Source organism: Urocitellus parryii, chromosome 4, assembly GCF_045843805.1.
Source record: "Urocitellus parryii isolate mUroPar1 chromosome 4, mUroPar1.hap1, whole genome shotgun sequence".
Classification (NCBI taxonomy): Eukaryota; Metazoa; Chordata; class Mammalia; order Rodentia; family Sciuridae; genus Urocitellus; species Urocitellus parryii.
In genome coordinates, this window is record NC_135534.1 from 36,618,827 (window position 1) to 36,642,504 (window position 23,678).

Below are 23,678 nucleotides of genomic sequence, written 5' to 3' on the forward strand. Positions count from 1 at the left end.
GTGGGGTAGGGAGGGGGAGCATGAGAAGACTAGGCAAGAGGTATATTTTTAAAAAATTCTCCTTCAACAGTTATTCTTTCCTATATGTTTACTGAATGAATATAAATGTGTGAGCATGTATGTGCATGTGTGTATGGTTAAGAATTACATTCCATTAAGAATTGTCTCATACTTTTTGGATGAGAAATCTCAAATAAAATTAAAATTGTCTTTTAAAGTCTGAAAAATGGAATCATAAACACTTCTAATTTTAAAACAAGAATTAGCCAGGTGTAGTGGCGCATGCCTGTAACCTGGTTGGGAGGCTAAGGCAGAAGGATCGAAAGTTCAAGGGCAGCCTCAGCAACTAAGTGAGGCTCTAAGCAACTGAGCAAGACCCTGACTCAAAATTTAAAAAAGGGATGGGAATGTGGCTCAGTGGTTATACACCCCAGGTCAATCTCTATCTAAATAAATGAATAAATAAATAAAAATAAAAATTAGAATTTTTTAAACTATAGAAATACTATATAATGAAATTTAAAATATACATAGAATATAAAATATTCTATAAAGATTAAAGAAGTTATAATCTTTAATTTAATTAAAGAAGTTATAATCTTTAATTTCAAAAACAGTTGGCATACTGGTATTCTCTTATACACTAGTAGTTATAAGAAATACTTCAATACAAATAAATGTAAGCAAAACTATACATATATTACATGAAATATCAGATAAGACATACAGATATGATTAATACCTTTCAAAAAATCCTAGAGACTTTGGAGAGAATGTCACTAATATGCAAATTTTAAAACAAAGTGAATAAGTAGAGATAAAATTAGCTGTTAAATTTCATTTTTTAAATGATTAACAAAAAATAAGGGATACACTACATGATATCAATGCTAAGTTAAAATGATTCATACAAAGCAGTCAATATAGAGATTGAAATATTTTATTAGAAAAGTGTTGCATATTGATCCTAATAATCAATTTTTATTTTCTCTGTGTATTGTTTGAATTTCCCAAAGCCATCCTCCATAATTAACCATTTAAAACTCATTCACATAGTTTATTATGTATTTTACAACAAAGCCTAATAACAAAACATTTAATATATTTTGCACTAAAACATTTTGAAACCAATTTGGTGTGTATTGGAGAAGTATTTTTCTCATCATATTACTCAAGATTTTGATTTGTCAGAGTATTAGTTTCTTAGGTTTTGCTGTAACAGATTACCAGAAACTGGGTAGCTTAAAACAGTAGAAATGTATTTTTAACTGTTTTAGAGGCTAGAAGCCCCCAAACCAAGATGTCTGCAGGGTAGGTTCTTGCTGGAGATTCTGAGGGAGAATTTGTTTTTTGCTTTTCTCTTATCTTCTAGTGGTTGCCAACAATACCTGAGTATACCTTAGCTTATAGACTTATCACTCCAATTTCTGCTTCCACCTTCAGGTGGCTTTCTCTTGTGTCTCTGCTCTTCTTATAAGGACATAAGTCACATTGGATTAAAGGCCATCCCTGCTCCAGTATGACATCATCTTAACTACTCATATCTGAAATGATGGTATTTCCAAATAAGGAAGCAGATGAATATTAGGACAACACTATCCAATCCAGTGCAATCAGTTTTAACTTGACATCAATGAAAAAATTCTCCATATTATACAGGATGTAAAAATGATTAATGAAATAGGTGAATCATTTTTTAATATGAGAGTGTGGTCTTTTATTTTCTAATCAGATACTCATATGGGAAGTTATTATTGTCAATCTTTTTCATTTACAAATATATTTTACACATGAAGAGAAACATAAAATTCTTCAGGTAGGATTCAGGGGATTAACCTAAGTGCATTCTCTTGTTTGTATTTTGAGCACATTCCCCAGATATTTTTCTAATCCTGATTTCACTGCAGGATTGTTTAGATTTAAATAAAGCCTATAAAATAAAAGCAGTGAACAAGTTTGGGGAGTAAAGTTAAATATTACATAGGTAAATAAAATGAGTCTGAGGTAAATATAGTGATGTTATTTCATTCACTTGGATTTTTCTATTAAGTATTTGTAATCATACTGGAAAGTATGAATGCTTTCTGTATTTGAAGAAATAGTTTACTGAGAAAATTAATGATTTCAAGAATTACTTAAGAGAATACTCATTTATATGTACCTTTAAACACCATCCTCCCACCCCACTCCATATACCCTTTGATTAATTATCTCCTGTTCATCTTTCAGGTCACAATCAATCACATTATCAGACCTGGTTTCCTCCAACAGGTCAAATCTCTACCAGATACTTTTAAATTACATTGTATGCTTCTGTGTAACATTTATCACTGTGTCCATTTCATATTGACTTTTGTGATTATTTAACTAACATCATTCTTGTCCACTAGACAACAAGCTTCACAGAACAGGTACTATGGATCATGGGTATTATACTTACGTTTGTTTCTCTAATGTCAAGTTCAGAACTTGCTGAATAACTGAATAAATTAGAAGTGCATATTTACTAATAAAAAATGGCATGTGAATTATGAATCAATCTCATCAATTTGTTATAGAATACTCCACCAAGTGCAATTTTCCTGAAAAAACTTTTTATCTTTATTATAGTTTCTATGTCTAGGTAGAAACATTAAGGGAGCATTAATTTTAATATGTTGAATAAATCAGACAGTTTCTTACTTCAAATAGCTCTACTGAATTCTTTTTAATAGTTCAATAAAAATGCAGAATTCAAACAAGTTTGTATTATTTACTTATAGTAATTCTGAGTTGTTAAAATAGATATAATTGATATTGAATATAAATTCTGTGAAACACTTCTCTGTCATGGCAGTTAGGGAAATTCTACACGTTTATTTTGGAATTTATGAAAATTAGCACATATCACTCTGAAAAAATCCTTTTAAAGCAATGAACTATAAATTTCAATAGTGAAATCTGTAAGTATAATGCCATTTTAAAATAATATTTGAAAATTAAAACTTGTAAAAAGGCTACTTTTAGAAAGCTACAGTAATTAATTATTTACCAATATGGAAATTAAAATTCATTCCATATTATCATTAATTATTTGAGCCACAGAAAGTCTGTTATAAATTTTAATATCTAAATTCAGAATTTAGGGCATGCAGAGAGATTATAATCTCTTTCTCTTTTACAGTTGGAGTTTACATATTTAGATAAACATAATGTTTTTTAAAAAAATTTCCTACTCAGAGAAAGAACTGAATTACAGAAGTCAAATATAATGAGAGATAAACACATTTTTTCCAGCCCCGAGATGCTGCTGCTCTGAGTTGAGCTTTGCATGTTATGTTAAAACTTCCTACAGTTTCTTTTGAGAAGAAAATAATTTTAAATACTATCAATTTCAAGGCTGTTCTATGCTTTAAGCTGGAGGTATTAACCTATTCATCACATAGACAAATAAATTAAAGAAACTGAGGGAAAAATTGAAAATCAGATCTCATAATTTCATAGCTGCTCTAAGCTTGGCTGAGCGACCTCTGGGGTTATTTTGTACATCCCAATCTTCTGGAGTAAGCACTTTCTTATGTATCAATTCCCACATTAAAGGAGCTCTTATAGAGCTTCCTTCCTTATTTGCATGATATGAACTCAACTGGGATGTTTGTATTACCTTCTGTCTAACACTTAAGTTAAACTTTTCTGTCATGCTTATCCCAAGCAAAAACCTTTTGACAATTCGATCCTCTAATGAATGAAAGGAAAGGGCAACAAGGCGACCACCAGGTTTCAGAAACTTCTGAGCTGTCTTCAGTCCCATGTGGAGTTCGTTGAGCTCATTATTTACGAATATGCGAAGAGCTTGGAAAGTCTTGGTAGCGATATGGGTAGATCTTTGTAGCAAGTCTTTTCGTGCATAAATAGCAGAGGGAGGAAATGCACCTAGGCATAGATTTTGTAAAAACAGAAAAAGAGGAAATGTAACATTAATATTTCCACTGTAAATGTACTGAATTGTATATAGTGTATGCATATTTAAGGAACTAAATTTTCTTAGAGATTGTGGAATTTCATTCATACTTCCCTTCCCTCCCTTATTTCCAAACATTCTTCCAAAGTTTAAAACTATGTATCACAAATGTATTTCATGATTCATAAGGAGAACTAGAATCAAACAAGGAACAGAAAAAGAGAATGAGTAGATAAAAATCCACAACTTTCCAACTTTGCTGAAAAATGTTAAATCACAGCCTTAAGAAACTCAGGGAACCACAAATAAAATAAACAAAGAAGATTGCACCTAGGTATATCATAATCAAACCACCACAAGTAAACAACAACAAAATTCATGAGAAGAGCAAAGAAAACAACACATTAAATAAAGAACAAAATGGTGAATAATAGCATAGTGGAGATATAATACTGGAATAACATTCAAAGTGGAATACTATTCAAAGTGTTGAGAATAAAAAATATTTTCTAAGAAGTTATGTCCACTAAATTTTTTCTTCAAGGACATTTTTAAGTAAACACAAAGTGAAACAATTCCTTGCTAACTACTTTGTATTCACAAAATGCTAAAGAAAATTCTTCAGGCTGAAATATAAGATGTCATGCACTATCTAGGCTATTAGAAAGGAATAAAAAAATAGGTAATATATGCAAGTGAATATGTATTCTTCTCTTGATTTCCTAAAAGGCATAAGACTCTTTAAGCTAGTTTATAACATTTTACTCTTCGGTTTATACTATGCATATAAACATATACTATATAACAAAAGCACGGAAAGAGAGAGTGGGTAAATGAAAGTATACTATTACAAGTTTCCTATATTTTATTGGAAGTAAAAATTGCATACTATGGGTCCACTATGAATCAAATAACAAAAAAATAATGCATTGAAATAAAACAAACAAAGCTAATAGAGAATAATACTACAAAATTGTTTATAATAAAAAAACCAGAAAAGAACAGAAAAATGAAATAGAGACAAAATATATCAATAATTACATTAAACAAAAATGAACTAAAACTCCAATAAAATTGTGGAGACAAAGTAAAATGTGATTCCCTCTCCCTTTGATTAATATTATTTGTAAATTGTTAATGTTTCTAATTGGAATTTTTCCCTGTAATTTTTAATTAATATATACCCTTTAATCTACCTTCCCTAATAAATATCTCATTATTTCATAAAAAAATTGTGGAGAGATTGTTTAATTGGAAAAACAGCAAGCACCAAACTATATTTTCTTTACAGGTAAGGGATTTTAAAGATAAAAACATTAATAATTTGTAACAAGTAAACAAAAAGCTGGGCAAATTTATAACATATAGAAAGTAAAGATCCCAACAGCCTGCAGCAGGACCCGGGAGATGCAGGCCAACTGATTCGCGCAGCCTGCCCTGCGGCTACAGAAGGCGTGGCGCCTCAGTGAAGCCATTAATTAGCAAGCAGGGAGGTTAGGGACTGCCATTAGGTGAAATCCCGCCAGCCAAGCCCACACGGACCCTTGGGCCGAGCACGGGATCTCAGAAGGGGAAGGAAGCGGTACAGTCCCATCCCCCACAGCGGACACTCCACCGAGGCAGTCAGCGGCCACCATCCGGTAAAGCTGAAGGATACACCGCCACTCTCCTTCAGAGTTCAACATCAAAACAGGTTGGTGTCATTCAGCTCACCCCCCAGACAGCGGGAATTCGCATAAAACCTCTCCTAGGCTTGCCGGGAGAGGGAGTATCAAGCTGAGCCTCCATAAAGACTAGGGGGAAACTAGAGACACCTGACCTCCAACCCCTCCTCCCAGTAGCAGCCAAAACGAAACCTGGCTAGCCAGCGCTGGGGGAGGGGCAAGCAGAAAAAATCAAAGTGATAGAGTGCCAGGGATCCCAACAGCCTGCAGCAGGACCCGGGAGATCCAGGCCAACTGATTCTTGCGGCCAGCCCTGCGGCTACAGAAGGCGTGGCGCCTCAGTGAAGCCATTAATTAGCAAGCAGGGAGGTTAGGGACTGCCATTAGGTGGAATCCCGCCAGCCAAGCCCACACGGACCCTTGGGCCGAGCACGGGATCTCAGAAGGGGAAGGAAGCAGTACAGTCCCGTCCCATCCCCCACAGCGGACACTCCACCCAGGCAGTCAGCGGCCACCATCCGGGAAAGCTGAAGGATACACCACCACTCTCCAACAGCTTGCAACATCAAAACAGCCAGCAGCAGGACCCCGGAGATCCAGGCCAACTGATTCGCGCGGCCTGCCCCGCAGCTACAGAAGGCGTGGCGCCTCAGAGAAGCCATTAATTAGCAAGCAGGGAGGTTAGGGACTGCCATTAGGTGGAATCCCGCCAGCCAAGCCCACCGCCCACGCCCGGAACAGGCCCAGCGAACTGCCAGCATGGTAGTCACGACACCCCAATTGGAATAGGGACAGAGCAGAGCCGCCTTCCACTCCCGGAACAGGCCCAGAGAGACGCCAGCGTGGTAGACACGTCACCCCAATTGGAGTAGGGGCACAGCCGCCGCCTGCACCTGCAAGGGAGACTTTTCAACTATACAAGAGCAACATAAATAAATAGGGGGTAAATTTCAAAAACACAACAGTTGCACCAAGCAGAAAGAAACACGAGCAGTATGAAAAGACAAGGAAAGAAAGTTCTACAAGCAATGCAGGTCAACTCAACTTTAGAAGAGATAATAGCTGCAACAGATGGAATATCAGAAAAAGAGTTCAGGATATATATGCTTCAGATGATCTGGAGTCTCAAGGAAGACATGAGACAGCAAAATCAGACAATGAAAGATCACATTGACAAACAAATCCAGGAAGTAAAAGATCAATTTCACAGGGAGATAGAGGTAATAAAAAACAAACAAATTGAAATTCTAGAAATGCAGGAAACAATAAACCAACTTAAAAACTCAATTGAGAATACTACCAGCAGAGTAGATCACTTAGAAGAGAGAACATCAGACAATGAAGACAAAGTATTTCAACTGGAAAAGAACATAGACAGCTCAGCAAGTCTGCTAAGAAACCATGAGCAGAACATCCAAGAATTATGGGACAATATCAAAAGACCAAATTTAAGAGTCATTGGGATACAGGAAGGCACAGAGCTCCATTCCAAAGGAATAAACAGTCTATTCAGTGAAATAATACGAGAAAACTTCCCAGAATTGAAGAATGAGACAGAATCCCAAATCCTAGAAGCCTACAGGACGCCGAATGTGCAAAATCATAAGAGATCCACACCTAGACACATTATAATGAAGATGTCCAACATACAGAATAAGGAGAGAATTTTAAAAGCTGCAAGAGAAAGAAAGCAGATTACATTTAGGGGTAAACCAATCAGGATAACAGCTGATCTCTCAACACAGACTCTGAAAGCTAGAAGATCCTGGAATAACATATTTCAAACACTGAAAGACAATGGGCTCCAACCAAAAATCGTGTATCCGGCGAAATTAAGCTTCAGGATGGAAGATGAAATTAAAACCTTCCGCGATAAACAAAAGTTAAAAGAATTCGCAGCTAGAAAACCATCTCTTCAAAAAATACTTGGCAAAACAATACAGGAAGAGGAAATGGAAAATAACATTGAAAACCAACAATGGGAGGTAGGACAGTAAAGGGGGGAAAGTAGTCAAAGAGGATAACAAATCAGGTTTAGTAACATCAATAAACAAATATGGATAGAAGAACAAACCATATCTCAATAATAACCCTAAATGTTAATGGCTTAAACTCACCAATTAAGAGACACAGGCTAGTAGAATGGATCAAAAAACAAGACCCAACAATATGCTGTCTACAGGAGACGCATTTGATAGGAAAAGATATACATAGACTGAAGGTGAAAGGTTGGGAAAAATCATATCACTCATATGGACCGCGGAAACAAGCAGGAGTGTCCATACTCATATCTAATAAAATAGATTTCAAGCCAAAGCTAATCAAAAGGGATATAGAAGGACACTTCATACTGCTCAAGGGAACCATACACCAACAAGACATAACAATCATAAATATATATGCCCCAAATAATGGTGCAGCTGTGTTCATCAAGCAAACTCTTCTCAAGTTTAAGAGTCTAATAGACCACCATACAATAATCATGGGAGACTTCAACACACCTCTCTCACCACTGGACAGATCTCCCAAACAAAAGTTAAATAAGGAAACTATAGAACTCAATAACACAATTAACAACCTAGACTTAATTGACATATATAGACTATACCACCCAACATCAAGTAGCTACACTTTTTTCTCAGCAGCACATGGAACCTTCTCAAAAATAGACCATATACTATGTCACAGGGCAACTCTTAGACAATACAAAGGGGTAGAGATAATACCATGCATCTTATCTGATCATAATGGAATGAAACTGAAAATCAATGATAAAAGAAGAAAGGAAAAATCAAGCATCACCTGGAGAATGAACAATAGGTTGCTGAGTGATCAATGGGTTTTAGAAGACATCAAGGAGGAAATTAAAAAATTCCTAGAGTTAAATGAAAACACAGACACAACATATCGGAATCTATGGGACACATTGAAAGCAGTTCTAAGAGGAAAATTCATTGCTTGGAGTTCATTCCTCAAAAAAAGAAAAAACCAACAAATAAATGATCTCATACTTCATCTCAAAATCCTAGAAAAAGAAGAGCAAAACAACAGCAAAAGAAGTAGAAGGCAAGAAATAATTAAAATCAGAGCTGAAATTAATGAAATTGAAACAAAAGAAACAATTGAAAAAATTGACAAAACTAAAAGCTGGTTCTTTGAAAAAATAAATAAAATTGACAGACCCTTAGCCATGCTAACGAAGAGAAGAAGAGAGAGAACCCAAATTACTAGCATACGGGATGAAAAAGGCAATATCACAACAGACACTTCAGAAATACAGAAGATAATCAGAAATTACTTTGAATCCTTATACTCCAATAAAATAGAAGATAGTGAAGGCATAGATAAATTCCTTGAGTCCTATGATCTGCCCAGATTGAGCCAGGAGGATATAGACAACCTAAACAGACCAATAACAATAGAGGAAATAGAAGAAACCATCAAAAGACTACTAACTAAGAAAAGCCCAGGACCGGATGGGTATACAGCAGAGTTTTACAAAACCTTTAAAGAGGAACTAACACCAATACTTTTCAAGCTATTTCAGGAAATAGAAAAAGAGGGAGAACTTCCAAATTCATTCTACGAGGCCAACATCACCCTGATTCCGAAACCAGACAAAGACACTTCAAAGAAAGAAAACTACAGACCAATATCTCTAATGAACCTTGATGCAAAAATCCTCAATAAATTCTGGCGAATCGGATTCAAATACATATCAAAAAAATTATACATCATGATAAAGTAGGATTCATCCCTGGGATGCAAGGCTGGTTTAATATACGGAAATCAATAAATGTTATTCACCACATCAATAGACTTAAAAATAAGAACCATATGATCATCTCAATAGATGCAGAAAAAGCATTCGACAAAGTACAGCATCCCTTTATGTTCAAAACGCTAGAAAAATTAGGGATAACAGGATCATACCTCAACATTGTAAAAGCAATCTATGATAAGCCACAGGCCAGCATCATTCTGAATGGAGAAAAATTGAAGGCATTCCCTCTAAGATCTGGTACAAGACAGGGATGCCCTCTCTCACCACTTCTGTTCAACATAGTCCTCGAAACACTGGCCAGAGCAATTAGACAGACAAAAGAAATTAAAGGCATAAAAATAGGAAAAGAAGAACTTAAATTATCACTATTTGCAGATGATATGATTCTATACCTAGCAGACCCAAAAGGGTCTACAAAGAAGCTATTAGAACTAATAAATGAATTCAGCAAAGTGGCAGGATATAAGATCAACACGCATAAATCAAAGGCATTCCTGTATATCAGCGACAAATCCTCTGAAACAGAAATGAGGACAACTACTCCATTCACAATATCCCCCCTAAAAATAAAATACTTGGGAATCAACCTAACAAAAGAGGTGAAAGATTTATACAATGAAAATTACAGAACCCTAAAGAAAGATATAGAAGAAGACCTTAGAAGATGAAAAAATATACCCTGCTCATGGATAGGCAGAACCAACATCATCAAGATGGCGATATTACCAAAAGTTCTCTATAAGTTTAATGCAATGCCAATCAAAATCCCAGCAGCATTTCTTGTAGAAATAGATAAAAGAATCATGAAATTCATATGGAATAATAAAAGACCCAGAATAGCAAAAACAATGCTAAGCAGGAAGTGTGAATCAGGCGGTATAGCGATACCAGACTTCAAACTATACTACAGAGCAATAGTAACTAAAACAGCATGGTACTGGTACCAAAACAGGTGGGTGGACCAATGGTACAGAATAGAGGACACAGTAACCAACCCACAAAACTACAACTATCTTATATTTGATAAAGGAGCTAAAAGCATGCAATGGAGGAAGGATAGCATCTTCAACAAATGGTGCTGGGAAAACTGGAAATCCATTTGCATCAAAATGAATCTGAATCCCTATCTCTCGCCATGCACAAAAGTTAACTCAAAATGGATCAAGGAGCTTGATATTAAATCAGAGACACGGCATCTGATAGAAGAAAAAGTAGGGTATGATCTACATACTGTGGGATTGGGCTCCAAATTCCTCAATAGGACACCCATAGGGCAAAAGTTAACAACTAGAATCAACAAATGGGACTTACTCAAACTAAAATTTTTTTTCTCAGCAAAAGAAACAATAAGAGAGATAAACAGGGAGCCTACATCCTGGGAACAAATCTTTACTCCACACACTTCAGATAGAGCCCTAATAACCAGAATATACAAAGAACTCAAAAAATTAGACAATAAGATAACAAATAACCCAATCAATAAATGGGCCAAGGACCTGAACAGACACTTCTCAGAGGAGGACATACAATCAATCAATAAGTACATGAAAAAATGCTCACCATCGCTAGCAGTCAGAGAAATGCAAATCAAAACTACCCTAAGATACCATCTCACCCCAGTAAGATTGGCAGCCATTAGAAAGTCAAACAACAATAAGTGCTGGAGAGGATGCGGGGAAAAGGGCACTCTTGTTCATTGCTGGTGGGACTGCAAATTGGTGCAGCCAATTTGGAAAGCAGTATGGAGATTTCTTGGAAAGCTGGGAATGGAACCACCATTTGACCCAGCTATTCCCCTTCTCTGTCTATTCCCCAAAGACCTAATAAGAGCATGCTACAGGGACACTGCTACATCGATGTTCATAGCAGCACAATTCACGATAGCAAGATTGTGGAATCAGCCTAGATGCCCTTCAATAGATGAATGGATAAAAAAAAATGTGGCATTTATACACAATGGAGTATTACTCTGCATTAAGAAATGACAAAATCATAGAATTTGGAGGGAAATGGATGGCATTAGAGCAGATTATGCTAAGTGAAGCTAGTCAATCTTTAAAAAATAAATACCAAATGACCCCTTTGATATAAGGGGAGTAAACAAGGACAGGGTAGGGATGAAAGTTTGAGAAGAAGATCTACATTAAACAGGGATGAGAGGTGGGAGGGAAAGGGAGTGAGAAGGGAAACCGCATGGAAATGGAAGGCGATCCTCAGGGTTATACAAAATGACATATAAGAGGAAAGGAGGGGTAAGACAAGACAATACAAATCGAAGAAATGATTTACAGTAGAAGGGGTAGAGAGAGAAAAGGGGAGGGGAGGGGAGGGGAGGGGGGATAGTAGAGAATAGGACAGACAGCAGAATACATCAGACACTAGAAAGGCAATTTGTCAATCAATGGAAGGGTAACTGATGTGATACAGCAATCTGTATATGGGGTAAAATTGGGAGTTCATAACCCACTTGAATCAAACTGTGAAATATGATGTATTAAGAACTATGTAATGTTTTGAACGACCAACAATTAAAAAAAAAAGTAAAGTTAAAAAATATGGACAAACTATATTAATATTGAAAAGAATAAGCTTTTTTTAAAGAGAAGAATTCCTAAGAGCAAAAAAAAGAAACATTGCCTATTGAGAACAAGGTCAATATAGTAGGAAGACACAAATAAAAAAACATATGCATGTCTTAAAAGCAGACATATCAGGAATAGAGCCACTTTTACAGATGTTTGTTTTTTGACCAAGTGATCAAGTTGTTTCAATGAGAAAGAATAGTCTTTTCAACAAAAATGAGTATACAAAAAAATAAACCTCAACCCTTATATCTCATACTATATATATGAAATTACTTTAAAACTGATCAGAATTGATAGGTAATAAAGCTATAAACTACATATATAAACTACTGACAAAGTTCTCTGATCCATAATATATAAAAAAATCTCACAACTTAAAAAGAAAGCCAAATAACTTATTTTTAAAATGGGAAAATGTTTAAAAAGGCACTTCAAAAAAGCTACGTAACATGCCTTTTCACAAACATCTGAAAAATGTTCCACATTATGGAAATGCAAATTAAAACTACACTGAAATATAAATACATACTGACTATAAAGGCTATATCCTGGAACGATACTAACTTAGGTGAAACAGACCTGAAGAGACATATAACAATGGAGGAGACTGAGTCAATAAATAATTAAAATTCTGCCCTCAGAGAAAAGCCCAGGCCCACATAACTTCATCATTGAATTCTACTGAACATAAAAAAAAAAAAATATCCATCAGCTCTTTCAAAAAACTAAAGAGGGAGGCTGGGGATGTGGCTCAAGCAGTAGCGCTCGCCTGGCATGCGTGCGGCCCGGGTTCGATCCTCAGCACCACATACCAACAAAGATGTTGTGTCCGCCGAGAACTAAATAAAATAAATATTAAAAATTCTCTCTCTCTCTCTCTCTCTCTCTCTCTCTCTCTCTCTCTCTCTCTCTCTCTCTCTCCTCTCTCACTCTCTCTTTAAAAAAAAAATTAAAAAAAAAAACAAAACTAAAGAGGAAGGAGCACTTCCCAAATTATTCTATGAGGCCAGTACTAAAACCAAAGACATAACAAGAAAATTACAGACCAATATCTCTTATAAAAATGTATATAAAAACCCTCAACAAATTACTAACAAAGTGAGTTCACCCGATTAAAAGGACTGACTATGTACCATGACCAAGTGAGATTTATTCCTGGAATGCAATATGTTTCAACACGTGAAAATTGATCAATATAATATATCACACTAGTAGAATAAAGGAAAAAGAGATAATATAAGTTGATACAGAAATATATTTGATAAAGTTCAACATCATTATAATTAAAAATACTCAACAAAATAGAAATGGAAGAAAACCACACAAACACAATAAAATCTACATATGATCAAGAGATTTTCCTTTAAGATGAGGAACAAGATAGGATGCTGCTGCCAGCACTTCTATTTAACAGTGTCAGAAGTTCTAGTCAGATTAATTAGACAGGAAAAAGAGGGGGAAAAAGTGTTTAGATTGGAAAGATGTAAAATTATCTTAACAGAGATGGCATCATCTTGTAAGTTAAAAACTCCTATAACATTCCACTCATAGACACACAAACTATTAGAATTAATGAAATGAATTCAGCAAATTAGCAGGATAGAAAATTAGCATGCAAAAATCAATTGTGCTTCTATAATACCAGTAACAAAGAAAATGAAATTAACAATTCCACTCACAAGCATCAAAAAGAATGAAATGGTTAGAAATAAGTTAACAAAAGAAGTCCAAAATGTATGCTCTAAAAGTTATGTTTTTGAAAGAAACTTAAAAAGACCTAAATAAATGCAAAAACATTTTCTGTTCAAGAATTGGAAAACTTAACATTGTTAAAATGGCAATACTCTCCTAACCGTTCAGACTCAATGCTTTCCCTATCAGAATACCAGTTGAATTTGGGTATAAATGACAAGCTGATTTATATGGAATTACAAGAGACCCAGAACAATCCAAATGATCTGGGGGAAAAAGTAAAGTAGGAGAACTTACAGATTTCAAAACTTACTACAAAGCAACAGCAAACAAGATAGTGTGGTACTGGAGAAACAATAGAAAGGTCAATGAAATATGATTGAGAGTCAAGAAATAAATCCATCCATCTATGGTGTGCTAAGATCATACAGTAGAGAAAATCTTTTGCACAAATGGTGTTTGGTTTATAGAACAGCCACATGCAAAAGAATGAAGTTGGACCCATGTCACATTACCTATAAAAATCAGCTCAAAATGGATCAAAACCTAATTTTAAGAACAAAATTATAAAATCCTTAGATGAAAACAGGGATAAATCTTCCTGACTTTGAGTTCAGTAACAGATTCTTTATAAAAATACAATGTATAGAATGGGAAAAAATTTGTAAATCATATATAAGGGATTTATATCTAAAATATAGAAAAGTAAACTGCATAATGTTACATGTATGATATTGTCTACATCATTTTTTACAACCTGCACAGAAAAACAGACATGTCCTATCTAATTAAAAAATGAGATAAACAAAAATGCTAATTTTAAGTAAATTAATGTTTTCCTTAAACTCACAACTGTTGGCATATATGAATTACAACATAATGCTCAACTGATGTATTTAGGAATATTTCTTCGATTTAAGTAGGTCCTTGGAAAATATTATTCCATAGAGAAATGTTCTATTTCAGATTATCTACAAATGACAATATGACAAAATGACTGCAATTCTGGCATTTCAATATCTTTAACATGCTCTTACAAAAGATAAAATTAAACAAGTCCTGTACCTTAGTTCACATTACAGTAATCTGTACATCCAGCAGTGTACATATAACTGATTAATTTTCTCTGGGAATTGGAACAGAGAAGAGAAATATCTAACAAACACCAGAGTTGAGAAACTGGCTGTCTAAAGTTAACAATTAGTGTGAAGAGCTCATTCTTTCCTCTACAAAACTACTTTGCCAAAGCATTGAAAATGTTAGACACTGGGGAATTTATACTCCAACAACTAGGTCTTTCAGAAACAAGATGTCAATGTCAAAGCTTAAGAGGAAGGACAGGGGCTGGGGTTGTGGCTCAGAGGTAGAGTGCTTGACTGGCATGTGTGAGGCACTGGGTTGGATCCTCAGCACCACATAAAATAAAGATATTGTGTTCACCTATAACTAAAAAATAAATGTGTGTGTGTTTTTTTTTTTTAAAGAGGAAGGACAGCTTCTTTAAATTTGACATAGAGAAATGTGTTTCAGAGTATTCTAAGAATCCAAACAAATAAGCAACTGGTCCTATTTTGGGGCCTGGACTTAAAGGAAGCTTCAGGAAAGCTAAATCCTGAAAGTCCTTGCCTAATCCAAGACTAATTTTCACAAAGGAGAAACATAATATAAAATACATTTTAACATACACATATTTTCACATAAAATAGGAAGTAAACAGCATGAATGTTTACTTCTGTATCATAGGACATTTTTGTCTTAATGATTTAAAATATTTTTTCTTAGCATTAATATTTTGCAGAAATTAAAATCATGGCCCAACACAGCAATCACTTGAAATTTTATCACAGAACTTCCATTTCAAATATATTTATTTAAGGATATAGTTTATAAACATAGTGTTGAATTAGCCATGCCTGGCTCCATGCATGCCTGGCTCCATGTTAACTAAATTAAAATATAAAAGCAGAAATATTTCTATGCTATTGTCACTGAATACATTTTTAAAAATTAATCAAACAGGCAATGTTTCATAAAAAATAACAAAATAATATTTGAAATTATCCTATACATTCTACTATGAACACAGCATTGGTTTATTTGACATTGCAAAAATATGTTAGTCATTTCTGTTTACCAGCTAAACTAGCACTGTCCTATGGCAGTAGAATATACATACTTTATAATTTATTCAGTTGGCTAGTTGTACAACTGTGAAATTTTTTTGTGGGTAGTACTGGGAATCCAGGACCTTATGTATATGAAGTACACACTCTACAGACCCAGACCCAACTAGGAGATTCTTGATTAATGCTTTTAATTTGAGGATACCTGTTTTTATTTCAAAATATGTACAGAAAATGAGATTTCATTAATACTTTATTTCATAAAATTTAAAATTGTTATAAAATTCATAATCACATTAGATATACACATATTATAAATGAGGCTCTTGCTGACAAATTAGCATCACTGAATTAGACAAAATTTTCTTTGTAAGATCTAATGATGTCACAGAGAATGAACATAAGAGCTTTCATTTATCCTTAGGTGTTAAATGTAATAGAATAACCCTAATCCATGAAGTTTCCTTCTGGGGATTTCTTATTATTATTTATGGAATTCTGACTTGGATTTTGTCCAGTGGATTTCTTGGAAAGGACTGGTCTGATTGTCATGTTGTAGATATTAGGTATCCTTCTAAAGCTCATGTATGAAACAATGCAATAAAGATTAGAGGTGAAAGGATTGGGTTATAAGAATATTAACTAATCAGTGTGTTGAACTGTTGACAGGGATTAACTGAGTGGTGACTATAGGCAGATAGGGAATGCTGGAAGAGATGGGTCATTGGGAGAGTGCCTTTGGGTTACATATTTTGTGAGCTGAGGTTAGTCTCTCTCTGCTTTCTGGTACCACATCCTGGGTTGCTTTCCTCTACCACACTCTTCTGCCATAATGTCCTGCCTTAACTTGAGCTCTGAGGAATGGAGTTCGTCATCTATGGACTGAGACCTCTAAAACCATGAGCCCTAAAATAGACTTTCATTCCTCTAAAAAAACTGTTGTCAGGTCTTTAGTCACAGTAGTTAAAAATCTGACTAAAACAGATTTCTAGATGTGGTCCTATTAATCTCCTCAAGTCTTATCTTTAGAGATGAGAGAGTTACATGGATCTGCTATGGGCAATGAGTTCTGTGGAACACTGAGCTATTCTTCTGGGGATCAAAGATACATAGCCTCCTTTATTTTGGGAAGGTTAAATTTCAGGACTAATTTTCCTTGATACTAATACTTTGTGTCTGTAACTTAAAGGAAGAAAGGCTAACAATGCAAATTGTGTAAAGTGAAATTTTAAAAGAGGGTAAAATAAGCATATGTCAATGGGCATTTAAGAATAACACATCAACTGGCAATGGTACATACAGATATATATAAAGAAAAAAATCGAAGTATATTTAGGCAAGGTTTTTCAAATTATTAAACTAAAAGATAAGTAAATGTCCTTTACCTCTGAAAAAAGCAAAAATAGGTTTCCTTCTTAGAGTAACTGTTCAGAGAGCAAAAGGCAGAGTTTTCTTAGGTATGCACAGACTAGGTAGAAATACCTGCTAAGAAGTCACCAGGAAAAAAAAAAAAGATGCAAAAACTTCACTAGATTTGTTGCCTACCCACATGCTACACTATGAATTAGGCCATAGGAAGAAAAATACTAATGAGATAGACAGGGGCCCTGCCCTTGAGGAGGTCACTATTTTACAAATTTTCTTCACCCTTTTCTAATCTCCCCTCTCTTTTACCAGAAATAGAAACCGGCCTCTCTGCTTTTCCATTTCCTGAGTTTAATCACAGCATCTAGTATAGCTAATTTCTTTGATTAAGAAATAGAGTAGATAAGATGGCAAATATGGTCTTAATCACAATTTGGGTCATTTGTTTTGGTGAACATAGAAAAATCTCCTCTTCATGCTTCACAGTCCATCAATGGACTTAGTTAACATAGGACCAATATATATTAGTTCTAAGTGGGAAGAGGTATGCTTACCCTCCATATAACATTAACCACACTTTACTGTAATTACCAGTTTACTTCTCTGTTTCACTCATTTGGTTCAGATCTCCTTGCAAACAAGAAGTACTTTATGCTCACTCTTATATCCCTAGCACTTCACAGAGAAGCCTATGATTCTTAACTGAGTGCCCATTACAGTCACCTGTAGATGTTTTTGATTAAAATAAAAATGCGTGGCCCCACTCTAGTCCTACCAAATCAGGCTTCAAGGGTTCATTATCCAGAAATCTCTACTTTTATAAAGCATCACAGAGAATTTTGACATGCAGTCAAGATTAAAAACTACTAGGGGTAAATATTCAAAATATGTTGAAAAGATAATGAATAAATAATGAATGGAAAGAAAGAAAGAAAGAATGAATGAACAAGAAATCCAGGACTTAGTGCAAAGAGTTTCATTTACAATGAATGACAAAATAAAAGCACAGTATTTCTATTCACAGAAAACATTACTAACAGCATTATAAAAAACTTATCATATAAGCCCAGTCCTCTATGCAAAATGTGATTATGGGTACCAAATTATGATGTTAATGGGGTAAATGATCTCTAAAATTTGCTAGCAATTTTCATTATCTCAATATAAAAGATAATTATATCTTGAAAATGACTGGGCATATCATTAGTCAAATATTGTATATGTAATGGAGTATCTTCAAATATCTTTAGGAAATGTATAACTTGCAAGGGCCTATTATATGAAATAAAACAAGTATGGAAGGTAAACTTTATTTTTAATATGGTTTTGACGAATAAACAGCAATTGTAAAATTAGAAATTTATATCTCAAAAAAATCATTAAGATCTTCAATGATCTGCTGTGTGGAGGAGGAGAGCACCTGCCTATCCTCAGCCCTGCCCACCTTATAGAAGAGGAGAGTGTCCACTGGCCTCATGCCTGAACTGCCACATGAGGAGAGTGCCCCTGACCATGCCCATGAGCAGAACAAACTGTTCTCAATTTCAAGAATCAAACAGCCACAACACAATAATACTGGGTGATTTTAACACACCTCTCTCACCTCTCTCACACTGGATAGATATTCCAAACAAGAACTAAAAAAAAAAAAAAAAAAAAAAAAAAACTCTAGAACTCAATAATACAATCAATATTTTAGACTTCATAGGCATATATAGAATATTTCATCCTTCAACAAGTGAATACACATTTTTTTCAGTAGCACATGGATCCTTCTCTAAAATAGACCATAAATTATCTCACAAAGCAAGTCTTAGTAAATACAAAAAAATAGAGATACTACCCTGCATTCTATCAAATCATAATGTAATGAAATTAGAAATCAATGATAAAATAAAAAAATAGGAGCTACTCCAATAACTGGAGACTAAATAGTATGCTATTGAATGACAAATGGATAGCAGAAGACATCAGGGAGAAGATAAAAAAATTCCTAGAGGTTAATGAGAACTGTGATACAACATATCAAAATCTGTGGGATGCCATAAAGACAGTGCTAAGAGGAAAGTTCGTTGCATTGAGCTCATTCATTAAAAGAATAAAAAAAAAACAATAAGTAAATGACTTGACATTATATCTTAAAGCCCTAGAAAAAGAATATATTAACATAGAAGCAGCAAAGACAGAAAATAATTGAAATTAGGGCTAAAATCAATGAAATAAAAATAATTGAAAAAATTGACAAAACAAAATTTGAAAAAATAAATAAAATTGATAAACCCTCATCCATTCTAATCACAAGGAGAGAGAAAATTCAAATCATTAACATTCATGATGGAAAGGAAATATCACAATAGACACCACTAAAATACAGAAGATAATTAGAAACTATTTTGAAAATTTATATTCCAATAAAATAGAAAATCTCAATGACACTAACAAATTTCTAGAGAAACATGATATCTGCCCAAACTGAATCAGGAAGACATACACCATTTAAATAGTGCAATTTTGAGAAGACACCATTAAAAGACTACCAACCAAGAAAAGCCCAGGAACAGAGGATTCTCAGTGGAGTTCTACAAGATCTTTAAAGAAGAACTAAAACCAATACTCCTCAAATTATTCCATGAAATAGAAAAGGAGGGAATCCTTCCAAATTCATTCTGTAAGGCTAGTATCATCCTGATACTTGAGCCAGACCAAGACCTATCAAGGAAAGAAAACTTCAGACCGATATTCCTGATGAACATACATGCAAAAATTCTCAATAAAATTTTGCCAATCACATACAAAAACATATTAAAAAGATAGTGCACCACGATCAAGTGAGGTTCATCCCAGGGATACAAGGTTGGTTCAATGTATGGAACCAATAGACACAATTCATCACATCAATAGAATTAAAGATAAGAATCATATAATAATCTCAATAGATGTTGAAAAAGCACTTGATAAAAATACAACACCCTTTCATGTTCAAAACACTAGAAAAACTAGGGATAGTAGGAACATACCTCAATACTGTAAAGGCTATTTATGCTAAGTCCAAGGCCAACATCAATCTAAATAGAGAAAAATTGAAAACATTCCCTCTAAAAACTGGAACAAGAGAGGGATGCCTTCTTTCACTACTTCTATTCAACACAGTCCTTGAAACTCTAGCCAGAACAATTAGGCAAAAGAAGGGATATGAATAGGAAAGAAGAAATCAAACTATCACTATTTGCCCAAGACATGATTCTATACCTAGAGGATCCAAAAAATTCCACCAGAAAACTTTTAGAACTAATAAATAAATTCAGCAAAGTACTGGGGTATAAAATCAATACCCATAAAACAAATGCATTTCTATATATCAGTGATGAATCCTCTGAAAGAGAAATTAGGAAGACTACCCCGTTCACAATAGCCTCAAAATAAATAAATAAGTAAAATAGTTGGGAATCAGTCTAACAAAAGAGGTGAAAGATCTCTATAATGAAAACTACAGAACACTAAAGAAAGAAATTAAAGAAGACCTTAGAAGATGGAATGATCTCCCATGTTCTTGGATATGGAGAATTAATATTGTCAAAATGGCCATACTATCAAAAGTGTTATACAGATTTAATGCAATTCCAATTAAAATCCCAACAACATTCCGCATAAAAATAGGAAAAAAAAACAATCATGAAACTCTTTGGAAAAACAAGAGACCCAGAATAGCCAAAGCAATCCTTAGCAAGAAGAGTAAAGCAGGAGGCATTACAATACCAGGCATTAAATTATATTACAGAGCTACAGTAACAAAAACAGCATGGTATTGGCACCAAAATAGACATGTAGACCAAGGGTACAGAATAGAAGACACAGAGACAAACCCACATAAGTACAGTTATCTCATACTAGATAAAGGTGCTGAAAACATACATTGGAGAAAAGATAGCCTCTTCAACATATGATGCTGGGAAAACTGAAAATCCATATGCAGCAAAATGAAATTAAACCACTGTCTCTCACCATGCGCAAAACTCAACTCAAAGTGGATCAAGAACTTATGAATTAGGTCCTAACTTCCTTAACAAGACTTCTACAAGCTCAAGAAATAAAATCACGAATCAATAAACGGGATGGATTCAAACTAAAAAGATTCTTCTCAGCAAAGGAAACAATCAATGCGAAGAGAGAGGCCAAAGAGTAGGAGAAAATCCTTACCACATGCATATAAGATAAAGCACTAATTTCCAGTATATACAAAGAACTAAGTCAAACTTTATACCAAAAAACCAAAAACCCAATCAGTAAATGGGCTAAGGAACTGAACAGACACTTCTCAGAAGAAGAAATACAACTAATCAACAAATATATGAAAAATGTTCAATATCTCTAGTAATTAGAGAAATGCAAATCCAAACTACTCAAAGATTTCATCTCACTCTAGTCAAAATGGCAGTTGTCAAGAATACAAGCAACAATAAATGTTGGTAAAGATGTGATGGAAAAGGTCCAATCCATACATTGTTGGTGGACTGTAAATTGGTGCAACCAATCTGGAAATCAGTATAAAGATTCATTAGAAAATCTGGAATGGAACCACCATTTTGATCCAACTATCCCCCTCCTTGGTCTATACCCTAAGGACATAAAATCAGCATACTATACTGACTCAGCCACATCAATGTTTATAACAGCTCAATTCACAATAGCTAACTGTGGAACCAACCTTGATGTCCCTAAATAGATGAATGGATAAAGAAACTATGGTATGTGTATGCATATGTATGTGTGTGTGTGTGTGTGTGTGTGTGTGTGTGTGTGTATACACACACATATACATACACACAATGGAATATGACTCAATATTAAAAAAGAATAAAATTATGGCATTTACAGGTAAATGGATGGAGTTGGAGAATATCATGCTAAGCGAAGTAAGCCAATCACAAAAAACAAAGGCCAAATTTTTCTCTGATAAGTGGATGCTGATCCATAATGGGGTGCGGTGGAAGTGGGAAGAATAGAGGAACTCTGGATTGAGCAAAGGGGAAGGAGGAGAGGGGAGGGGGCATGGAGACAGAAAAGATAGTGGAATGACATGGACATCATTACTCTAAGTACATGTATGATTGCATGAATGGCATAATTCTATATTGTGTACAACCATAGAAATCAAAAGTTGTATTCCATTTGTATACAATGAATTGAAATGCATTCTGCTATCATGTATAACTAATTAGAACAAATAAAAAGAATCTTCAATTATTTTTAAGTTCAAGTTTTCCTCAAAAGGTTAATGGACAATAATGCTGAGATTTTATGAAAGCTTTATTTCACTTAACACCTATAAAATCTTAAACCACAATTTTTTTCAAGAATTCAAACAGAATTATTTTCTTCCTTATACTTTAAAATACCAAAATTATGTCAGTAAAACTGTAGGAGGAAATTTAAATCCAATATACATTTAGTAGTAAGATGATTTCAAGTTTAATACTTTTAAATATATACATTTTATTTTATTTTTTTTCAGTTTTCTGTACATCTTTATTTTTTTTTCTTTTTTTTATTGTTGGTCGTTCAAAACGTTACATAGTTCTTAATACATCATATTTCACAGTTTGATTCAAGTGGGTTATGAACTCCCAATTTTACCCCGTATACAGATTGCTGTATCACATCAGTTACCCTTCCATTTATTGACATATTGCCTTTCTAGTGTCTGATGTATTCTGCTGTCTGTCCTATTCTCTACTATCCCCCCTCCCCTCCCCTCCCCTCCCCTTTTCTCTCTCTACCCCTTCTACTGTAAATCATTTCTTCCATTTGTATTGTCTTGTCTTACCCCTCCTTTCCTCTTATATGTCATTTTGATAAACCCTGAGGATCGCCTTCCATTTCCATGCGATTTCCCTTCTCACTTCCTTTCCCTCCCACCTCTCAACCCTGTTAATGTAAATCTTCTTCTCAAGCTCTTTAAAATAAACATTCAACTCAGTATGAGATAAGGAGTTCTAATTTCAATACAATTTGAGATATTATTTGGCATTTATATCTCTCACAGTAATGTTGGAAAAATTCATGACATAGAGCTACTGACCCCATTTGTGCAAGAAAACTGTTAAGAGTTCTGCCTCATTAGAGGTACTCCATCTTCATATCCTAGATCAGTTCCATATCTTTTTTCTTTTACCTCACTTCAGCAAATTATGATAAGTATATCTGGGATGTATTTAGAACCCTACCATTTTCTTACCAACTCCACCACTATCAACCTGGTCCAAGCTGTCATCATCTTTTCCATATAACCACCAGACCAGTCCTTTGAATCTAAAAATTAGATCATGTCATCCTGCTGTTCAACACCTCCAACCCCCTATAGAAACTGAAGTTATTACCTTGGCATAAAGTTCCTACATGACATAAAACTCATGCTTTCTATTGCTCCCATTTCTCTGACCTCATCTCCCAATCTTGCTTTCTATATCTTAACAGAACCATGGCATAGCCTGTCTAGGTCCTTGGACCTGTGCTTGGAAGACTGCC

The 23,678-nt window shown here is 34.5% G+C and overlaps 1 protein-coding gene across 2 annotated transcripts in view; it reads right to left on the minus strand.

Moving 5' to 3' along the window:
- Window positions 1–918: 918 nt before the first annotated feature.
- Window positions 919–23,678, minus strand: part of Mettl15 (methyltransferase 15, mitochondrial 12S rRNA N4-cytidine) — a 224,093-nt gene continuing 201,333 nt past the window's right edge. For both annotated transcript variants that reach the window (XM_077797497.1, XM_077797498.1), the window contains exon 7: window positions 919–3,912. In XM_077797497.1, the coding sequence (XP_077653623.1) occupies window positions 3,470–3,912 (443 nt within the window). In that variant the 3' untranslated portion in view covers window positions 919–3,469. The remainder of the gene's footprint in view (window positions 3,913–23,678) is intronic.